Source organism: Fukomys damarensis, unplaced genomic scaffold, assembly GCF_012274545.1.
Source record: "Fukomys damarensis isolate Sample0158 unplaced genomic scaffold, DMR_v1.0_HiC HiC_scaffold_37, whole genome shotgun sequence".
Lineage (NCBI taxonomy): Eukaryota > Metazoa > Chordata > Mammalia > Rodentia > Bathyergidae > Fukomys > Fukomys damarensis.
In genome coordinates this window covers 2018706-2029010 of record NW_022900949.1, presented here as the reverse complement: position 1 = coordinate 2029010, position 10305 = coordinate 2018706, and the positions used below count along the sequence as shown (strand labels likewise).

The 10305-nt window shown below is 62.0% G+C and overlaps 1 protein-coding gene across 1 annotated transcript in view; it reads right to left on the bottom strand.

Annotated features, from left to right (window-relative positions):
- Positions 1-139, bottom strand: part of Crtc1 (CREB regulated transcription coactivator 1) — a 25595-nt gene extending 25456 nt beyond the window's left edge. The window contains exon 1 of the mRNA XM_033759398.1: positions 32-139. Coding sequence (XP_033615289.1) covers positions 32-139 — 108 coding nt within the window. The remainder of the gene's footprint in view (positions 1-31) is intronic.
- Between the last annotated feature and the right edge of the window lie 10166 nt (positions 140-10305).

Here is a 10305-nt window from a genome sequence, read left to right as displayed (position 1 = left end):
CACCGCGCACAGCCTGGCCGGGAGGGCGCACCCGCAGGGTCCCTTGCCCTGGCCACAGAAGCAGCTGGATAGTGCTGCAGCGGGAGCAAGCACGAGCCTCTTCCCACTGCCGCACCGCTGTGGCCTTCACCAGCGTCATTACCTGCACCCACAGAGACCGCGTGGAAAGACGGACAGATGGACAGATGCTGCAACCCGCACCAAGCCAGGGCCTATGCCCAGCCTGGAAATGTGCACAGCAGTGCGTGGGCTCGGGGCTGACGAAGAGCTTCTCCTCCCCTATTGTCACGGCAAGCGGGGGCAGACAGGCGAGTGGGGCCCGCTGGAGGGGACCGCCACACCAGCACCCCTTGAGGGCCACAGCCTGCAGCACGACACCCAGGCTCCTCCCTGGGCCCCCGTGGGAGACGGAGGCCTGGGCAGAGGGGCGGGCAGTGTGCAGCCCGCACCCATGGGAGGAGCAGCCCCGTCACTGCCACATCGGTCCCTGGTGTTGCCACGTTCCGACACCGCTTTTTCTTTCGGCATCAGGAACTGAACTCAGGACCTTTCGCTTGCCAGGCAGAGGCAGCGCCACTGGGTGACATTCCTAGCGCCTCTGACACCATTTTTACTGAGGAGGCTGTAAATTTCCAGGAAATGGCAGGCACCAGAGAGGGCTCTGCGCACCTTTCACCCAGCATCCCTACAAGCTCAACTCCTGGGTTGCTGGGGTCCAGGTGTCCTGATCACAATGACTTCGGGGCAGCACTGACCCCCAAACTCTGCTCTGATCCTGAGCCTCTTATGGTCATGATGACGACCTCGTGGGAAACACTCTGGCTGAGAATCTGTCCTTTCAGACCCAAAACCTCAGCCTGCCAGTGGCCGCTGTGTCTGGTGCAGCCAACACAGCACACAGCCCGAGGGAGGCGCGGGACCCAGCCTCCTGCCCGCTGGCTGCTGCCCTGGGTGCCCTCAGAATGGCTGTGACCGCCCTGGCCCTTGTGTCAGAGGGGATGGAGAGGGAGGGACCGAGCCAGCATCCCAGGGGCTCCCCCAGAGACCCCTGATCCAGGATCCTCATTCCCAGCACATCCCACTGCCACGCTCTGGGGTGAGGGTGTGCACAGAGTGGGGGACGCAACAAAGCCACCGCGCAGGTGGTAAACCAAGGCCCGGCAGGAAGGGCTGGTGACCCTGAATCCCCAGAGCAGCAGGAAGGCGGCCAGCAGGGAAAGGCCACACCGTGCAACCTGGACCCTCCACGACCGGCAGGACTGAAGGGCCCTCCTGGAGCCACAGCACACAGAGCCCCTCGTTCCAGCAGGGACCCCCACCTCCAAAGCCTGCACACACAACCTGGCACCCAACACCAAGCCTGCTCCACCTCCGCCACAGAGCCTTGAGTACAGGGTGGCCTTGTAGGCTGCCCCAAGGTCCCCGCAAGGCACCCACAGGGTGAGCTCTATGAGGACACCACAGAAGCCACAGGGGCTGAGCGGTCCTGCGTGGCCAGCCCACTTCTCCTGCATAGAGACACTTGGGCAGCCCATTTCCCAGGCAGCACAGAACAAGCCCCCCCACCCCAACCACCTCATCTGCAGACAGAGCTGGCCTTGGCCAGGCCAGGCCTGTGGGCAGTTGCCATGGCAACAGGCTAGCCTTCTAATGAGATTAAGGGGAGCAACCAGCTGCCACTGAACATTGCCTGTGTGGAGCCACTCTGTGGAGGGGACAGAGGCATGGGGTGCCTAAGGAAGGCCTGAGGGGTCCCCTACGTCCCTGTCTACCTCATTCCAGCACATGGGCCCTGAATAGTCCCTCCACCAGCCAAACCACCCCCTGCCCCAGGGCCTTTGCACAGGCACTGCCTCTGCCCAGGGACAGCTACCACCTCACACTGCACCTTGCCCCAGTGACTGACCACAGCTCTCCTCGCAGGGTCTAGGCATCCTTCCCGCTGCACTGTTACCCTCCAGGGCTGGGAGAGGCATGTGGTGTGGTGCAAGCGTGTAGAGGACTTGGGCCCAGCACAGGAACAACTCCAAGACCAATGCTCTTTGGCCCAGGGATGGTTTCCTCCACTGCACAGCACCCACAGTCAAGACAGGGAAGAGAAGGCCTAAGTATGTGCAGAGAACAGGTGCAGGGTGCTGCCGGCCGGGGGCAGGTGGCACAAGCACCCAACAGTCGGGGGACTCACACGCCTGGCCCAGCCACAGGACACATCCTGTCTCCCTCCAGCCTGCCCGCTCGTGTGGGACGCGCACTGCCGGCCACACAGACAGACGGATGGACGGACGGGGGAGGCAGCTCAGACCAGGCTGAGGGCAGGCACCAGGGAGGACCCAAGGACAGGACAGCAAGCTCAGCAGGGGCCTGAGCAGGTACAGCCGGCACACACCCCAGGCAGGCTGCCTCCAGCTCCCGGAAGGGCTGGTCCAGGAAGTGGGCCAGGCAGGCACCCAGCCCCCTGCCCAGCACTATACACCCTGTCCCTGGCAGGTGCCCCAAAGCTCCTTCCAGTCTCCCCAGAGACTGGGGTGAAGCCTCAAGCTCCCCACTTTTGAGCACCTGAGCCATGAGCTCTGCGGCTCTGAGGACAAAGAAAAGAATCTCACACCAGAGAAGCCAACAAGCGGCTGGGTGCCGGGATATGCCCAGCAATTGGAGGCCAGAGCAGGGGGACCCAGGTCTGAGCCAGCCTGGACTAACTAGCGAAGCCCTGTTTCAAAGCAAAGACTAAAAAGGGCTGGGATGCAACTCAGTACAAAAGCCCCAGATTCAACCCCCAGTGACAAAGGGGGAAAAAAAGCTAAAAAGCATTTTTCTGATGGCCAAGATTTTAACCCCAGAGGCACCGTCTCCCAGGCACACTGACGGGCCAGCCCAGGGGAGCACGCTGTGGTGCGTGTCAGAGGGCAGGGCAGGGGGGCCCGTGGCCAGGCACGCGTGAACTGGCCTGGTGACCACGCGGACAGTGACGGGCCCTGGGAGCCACCTGGACTGCTGCGTGCGACCAGCGTAGGGCACCGGGGACAGCATCTGCACTCTGGAGGTACAAACGCGCCTCCTCCCGCAGCTAGCATGCTGTGTGACGCAGCACTGAAGCCGGTCCGAGCCCCCCATCCCCTGCAGGGCCCAGTCCTCCAGCCGCCCCCCACCCCGCTTCCTGTCTCTGGGCTTCGCTGCCCGGTCGTTCCACACACACGCACACACGCACGCGGCACCGACTGAGCGTGTGTGGCCGCGCCTGGCTTCTCTCACTCGGCGTGTTCTGGGGCAGCAGCCGCTGTGCTCTGCCCCATGGCCCCGCAGACTTGCTGCTGCAGACACCACATTTCTGTTTATTTATGCGCCAGTTGATGGACGCTGGGTTATTTTTCCATGTTTGGGCTCCTGTGAGTAATGTGCCGTAGACACGAAGACACAAGCATCTGGGTCCCTGGCTGTTTTATTTATTTTTTCCACTGCTGGGGTTTGAACCTAGGACCCTACAAGCTCCCCATCACTGAGTTCCATCTCCAGCTCTTTTTAGTTTATTTTGAGACAGGGTCTTGCTAACTTGCCAGGCTGAGCTCAAACTGGCCACCCTCCTGCCTCAGCCTCCCAAGCAGCTGGCATTACAGGCGTGCACAGCGACACCCTGCGTAGCCCCGCTGGCCTTGAGCTCTGTTTCCTCCATTGCTTGTGCCGCGCGTGTCTAAGGGTCCACTTCCTGCCCCTCGGTTTCCGGGCAGAGCTCTGGAGCAGAAATCTCCACTCCGGCCTCTGGTCCTCCTCGAGTGAAGCTGCACTGGTCACCGCGTGGTTGCTGTGGCACCTCCAGGTCCCCAGACAGTGAGGACGGCCGGGCCAGCCTGGCACACGGGGCTGGCGGCTGTGTCAAGGAAATGCATGAAGGCATCACAGGCACGTGGGGTCCAGCCCAGCCCTCAGAGGTGCTCCCCCTCCTCTGCACCCCAGAAGGAAACAGACCCAACACACAAACGCCCCGCCAGCGCGGATGCCTCTAATCAGGCACGGGGCTCCAGACTTCCAGCCGGCTGAACCCCCACACAGAGGGAGGGTGGCGGTGGGAAGGCCCTGGGGCTCTGAGGGAAGCACAGCTGGCTGCCCACCCCCCAGGAGACCCCGCGCTGCCAGCTGGCCTGGCGCCAGCTCGGAATGAGGCCCAGTGGCTGCCTGAGCCAGTAGAGATGGTTTACATCCTTTTTGTGAAAGTAGGGAAACCAAGGCACTCAGGGTCGCCTGGGGTGGGCATTCAGTCAGGCTCTTTCCCCAGATGGGAGGGCTGGCTCCTGTCACTGTTCTAAAAGAGGCTGAGGCAGGGGGATCAAAGGTTGGAGCCCAGCCGGGGCAGCTCGGTGACCCAGGTAAACCCCGCCTCAGAATGTAAAGTGAAAAGGGGGCTGGGGATGCGGCCAGTATGAAGAGCTTGGGCTCCACCCCAAGTACCACAAAAACAAACAGTGTCCCTTGGCACCAAGCCCCTCTCTGTGCCTGTGACGCAAACCCCACCCGACTTCCCACTGCGACCCAAGGCTGCCCACCCATTCTGCCGTTGAGGCTCAAATGCAACGTGCCCCATCTGGAACCTTCCTCTCATAGCCTGGCCTTGGATGGAACCCAGGGCCTTCAAACCGAGCTGCATCCCCAGCACTTTGTATTTTTCATTTTGAGACACGGTCTCACTAAGTCACTAAGTAGCCCAGGCTGGATGTGAACTTGTGATTCTCCTGCCTCAGCCTCCCAAGGTGCCAGGATGACAGCTGTGCGCCTCTGTGCCCAGCCTGATGACCACATTTAATCCTAGTGACCACCCGGAAGCCACATCACACACACGGGCTGTGGCACCATGCGTGTGACGTGCCCACCCAGGCAGTACACAGGCAGTGCCGAGGGAGCCCTGGAGGACAGGGAGGGGCAGCAGGGGAGCTGCCGAACCCCGACGAGGGGTGAAAGTGGCAGTCTCACCCAGGGTCTGTACAGCTCAGACACAGTGGGCAGGGACAGGCACCCGGGTCTGGTCTCCGGAGCACAGGGCAATGCACCTGCTCACAGGGACACGGCGGGGCCAGCTGGGGACCCTGTCACAGCAGGTGTCTCAGGCAGCTGTGAGGACAGTGGCACAGGGCAAAGGGCCCAGCCCCACCTGAGACAAAACCCCAAATGTCTGCCCACTGAACACCAGAATGTGGCCTTTTTTGAAGCCAGAGTTTTTGTGGATGTCACTGGTTTAGAACCTGAAAACGAGGTCACCCTGAAATAGAGGGTCTGCACATCCTCCTAGAATGAGGAGGCTCAGAAACACAGGGGCCGCATGAGGACTGGGGCAGAACCCCCAGGGTGCGGACTGGCTGGGGACCAGTGAGGGATGGGGGAGCCTGGCCGGGAGACAGGAGGGGCTGGGCCCTTGGCCTCCGACCTCAGGCCCGGCACAGCTACTGCTGTCCTGAGCACCACGACTCTCACACGGCCTCAGAAAAGGAGCCCAGCCCTGCTGGTCTCCTCTCCAAGCTGTGCCTGTGACTGGGCATCCACAGCACAGGATGCGGCAGGAAGAGGCAGCAGGAAGATGCGGCCGGCTCTGCAGGAAGCAGGGCCACAGTCCATGGGGTCCCGGAGCACAGGGCCCCACAGGCTCAGGAGGACACCAAAAAGCCCCGTGGGGGTAGGGACGTCCCAGCGCAAGGGCCAAAGCCGCCACCCACACAGAGGGCTTTACCGAGGCCAATCCTGGGGAGGCTGAGGACGGGCACCCCCGGCTGAAGGACCAGTCAGGAAGGGGGCTGGGCACAGGGAACTGTGGGGCAGACGGGGCTCTGGGAGGCTGGGGAGCAGGACAGGGTGCAGGTCACTGCAGGGCGTGCCTGGTGGTGACCCCACAGTGTGCTTGCCAGGTGTGGGGGTCTGGGCACCTCCAGAGGCCCCTTCCAACTCGACGCCAAGGCCTCACGGGGACCAGCTTGGCTCCGGCTACACTGAGAGGCTTCCTGCTCACCTCTCACTCGTGCGGTGACATAAAGTCTCGGGGGGCAGCATGCAGCAGGCGTTCACAAGGCCACCCCTGCCCAGGAGAGGCCGGTGCTGCCTAGCAGGGGCTGCTGAGCCCCCAGTCCCCACGATGGCCACCCACAGGGTCCAGTGGCCTCAGGCTGGGGAGCTCCTCGGCCCTGCTGCCCATCGCACCTGGACATCCCCAGACCAGCCGGGGCCAGCGAGGAAGAGACACCAAGGGGTGACTGGCACGAGGGCAGCCTCCAGCCTTCAGGGCACATGCACGGCCTCAATGGGGACCACCAGACACGGCCCAGGACTGCAGGGTCCCGGCTGGGGCCCGGCGTGAGGAGAGGGGACCCCGAAGGTCCAGGCAGCAGCTCTGCTGGGCGACCCCTTCTCGAGGCCATCGGGTTTCGGGACCTGGCACAAGTGAGCTCCCGCCAGGCCTCCTACACAACTCAGTCTGTGCAGCTCATTAAGCCGGAGAGGCCCTGGATCAGGTTCCCTGCCACCCCGGAGGCAGAGGTGGAGACTGGATGCGGGGGTGCGGCTCACTGGAGCTTTACTGCCTGCTTGGGGGGCGGGGCAGAAGCAGAAGCTAGGTGTGGTGGTGCCCCGATAACCCCAGCACACTGGGAGACTGAGGCAAGAAGGTGTTCAGTTCAAACCCAGCCTAGGAAACAGGAATTTTTCTGGTTTGGGTTTTGTTTTTTGACACAGAGTCTTATGCTGTAGTTCAGGCTGGCCTTGAACTTATTATGCAGCCCAGACCAGCCTTGAACTTGCAGCAATCGTCCTGCCTCAGCCTCTTAAGCGCTGGGATTGCCAGGGATTCAGCTCAGTGGTTCCATCACCTGCCTCACAAGCACAAGGACCCAGAGTTTGATCCCCGGTACCAAAAACACAAAACAAAAACAAAACAATCAAGTACTGGGACTACAGGTGTGCGCCACCACGCCTGGCTTAGCCTGAGCAATTTAGCAACCACAGCAGGATCCTATCTCCAAATTAAAGGAGAGGGCCAGCTAGGGATTTACCTCAGTGGTGCCGCAGCCTGCCTCGCAAGAACAGGGCCTGAGTTCAGTCCCAACACCAAAAAAATAAATAAATACAATAAAGGAGGCGAGGCACTGGGGACAGCATTCATTGTAAAGGTCTTGGGTTCAATCCTCAATACCACAAGGGGGTCATGACATGTGTGTGCCGGGCTGGGACAACACCACGCCTGGCCCCAGGTGGCCGTGTCAGACAAGTACTAGGCTCCCCATGTGTGGGCCCTGAACCAGCTATTGGCCCCCACTACTCAAGGGATGTGCGGGGGCCAGTGGCAGGTGCCTCCCACCCAGTTCAGGGCCCAGTCCCACGCCTGGGTGGGCACCCTCTGCAGCCCGCTGCCCCCACTGTCCGAGCTTGGGCCACATCACCCATCACTGCCCTTGCTGGGGTCCCCTCCACCCACCCAGGCTGCATCCACTCAGGCTCTGGGCACACAGCTTTTCGGGAACACTGTTCAATCCCCTTTCACCTGTGCCCCCGAGCCAAGAGCCAACGCAGGGAGGCAGAAGAGGCTGAAGCCGCAGCCCTGCAGTTGTCACCCTGGGGGCCACACGTTCCCCTCCCCGGGACTCAGTTGCCTCTGTCACGGGGCCCAGGAATGACTCAGGGTGGGAGCGACAGGACTGGGAGGCAGGTGGCCGGCAGCATGGCAGAGCCAGCTGGCAGCGGCCGTGAGAGCCAGGCGCTGCTCCTGCCCGCCCCGGTGATCCCACTCTGGGAAGCCGTCCCATGGGAAACCGTGCCAGTGCAGTTACGTGCAAAGACATCCTTGTGTTCTCCTGGGGGGTGCACTCAGCCCAGACAGGACGGGACCCGAGCACCTGGTGGGGGGAGATGCCAGAGCTGTGGGGCTGGAACAGCAAGGCTACAGGGCCAGCGTGCAGGAGGACTAGGCCTCCTTGGAGACAGGAGTGCGGCCAGGGTGGGGCACACACATCATTGCAGCACTCTGAGGCTGAGACAGAAGGGTCATTGCAGATTCAAGGCCAGCCTGGGCCACACAGCAAGACCCTGTCTCAAGAAACCACATTAAAACAAACAAACGAAAGACCCAAAAGGGTAAAAAAAAACCAACATAGGGACAGGAGCAGCTGAGCACACCTAACCCCCCACTCTGGGGGCCGGCACAGGAGCCCTCTTTAGTGAGGACCGAGGGCCACACAGGACACTGTGCTCCAGGCTGCTGGAGGGGCCCAAAGACCTCAGGTCCCTTCTCTCCAGGAGACCCAGGCCTGAGCCCTGACCCAACACACCAGAGGTGAGGCAGCCAGGAGGTCCCACAGGGCAGGGCTCCCGCTCCCAAGCCACAGCTGGCGGTGCCATGCAGGACCGGAGGAGGAGCGTGGCTGGCGGCAGCAGAGGCCGCGACACACAAGTGTCTGTTCAGAGGCCGGAGAAGGTACACGGGTCCCCAGGGCAGAGCACACAGAGGCCTGTGCAGGCATCCTGGGGACGGGAGTGCTGTGACAGTGGGCCTCGGGGAGAGCAAGGGCAAGGACGTGGGAGTTGGTGGACTGCACACCGGAGCCACAGCCTGCAGTCACCACTGGGCCCACAGGGCCAGGCCATGCAGCACAAGGTGACCTGAAGCAAGTCTGCAGGGTTCGGGTGAAGAAATCACCCTGGGGCACCAGGGAGGAGCTTCAGCCGACAGCTGGTGTCCTCGGAGTCAGGGGAGATGGAGCAGAGGTACAGCTGGGCAGTGGGATGCAGCCACAGGACGAGGACACCCAGAGCCACCAGAAGCTGCAGGTGGCCAGGAGGGCCCTTCCCCTGGAGCCCTGGGAGGGAGTGTGGTACTGGGACACCTTGTCACTGTCACCAAGGGGTGGTGCTTTAGTACAGCACAGCAGTCTCGGGACACTTGCACACAAGGGGCCCCAGCCAGAACAAATGGTGCCAAGTCCCCTTCCGGGCGCAGGCCAAGGTGCAGGTGGTCCTTTCAGGGGGTGGGGCCGGTGGGCGTGGCCTCAGAGGATGCTTGCCCCGCCCCTCCCCGATTCCGGTCCACCCCAATCTCCCACCATGCTATCTGCACAGCTGACCAGAGCCACCTGAGCATGAGCCTCTCCCTCCCGGAGCTCAGTGCCCCCCCACCCCCACACTGTCACGTGACCAGATGTCGAGCTGCTGATGCCCCACTTCTGTCCCCTGGAGCTGCCAGGGCTGTTCAGGCCCCACGGACAGAGATGCCTCACCCTCCCCGGCAGAGGCATGCTCCTCAGGTTCTGAGGCCCGAGAGCTGTCTGGACCAGTGAGGCAGGAGAGCCCAGGCAATGCCTCGCCTTCTAGAGTCTTCTCCAAGGTCCACTGTCCAAGATGGCAAGAGGTGACCCTGATGCCTGGCCCCGTTCTGGACCCAAGGCCCCCACACTGGGCTCTGCCTCAGACTTCCTGACCCAGGGGCGGCAGCACGGTGGATTGGCTCTGCAGCTTATAGCTGCAATCCCATCCTCCGCACACTCCACCCTCTCTGTCCTTCCCAAGCACTGTGTCCAGGGCAGACAGGGTCAGGGACAGGAGGGCGGATGGAAGACACTGAGTTATAACCATGGGTGGACTGTCCACAGGGAAAGGCACCAGAACTGGAGACAAATGAACAGAAAGATGAACCAACAGGATGAAATCGATGTAGAGTGGAGTATTATTCAGCCACGAAAAGGGACAACGCACTGACACTTGCTACAGTGTAGGTGAGCACTGAAAACATGATGCTGAGTGATAGGAGCCAGGCACTAAGGCCACATCAGGTATGGCTCTGCTGACATGAAAGACATACAATAGGTAAAGCCACAAAGACAGAAGGCAGATGAGTGGCTGCCAGGATGGGAAGGAACCATGCACAGGGACGGGTCTCCTGAGGGTAGGAAAGTTGTGGAATCAGGGAGAGGTAGGTGATGGTTGCAGGGTACTGTGAAGGTCCTAAACACTGCTGTTCACGCCAAAGGGCTCCCTCATCCGACATGAAGGTCACCTCGGTCACTAGCCCAGCCCCTGTGGGGACCCTGGGCCTCCTCTCTCTGGCCAAGGGACGCAGCACAGGCTCCCCAGCACCTGCCTCTTTCTCACCCCTGGTGCGGGGCTGGGGTCCCGGTGGCAGCTCAGCCAGGGTCAGGATGACTGGGTCCAGGCGTCACACCTCTGCCTGAGTAAGCAGAGAGCAGGACTGGGACGGCCACAAGCCAGGTGCGGAGCAGGTGCCACTGCCAACAGGAAGCCAGGGGCACGGCAGGCCCTGTGGGGTGGCCTGCAAGTCACCGCCCC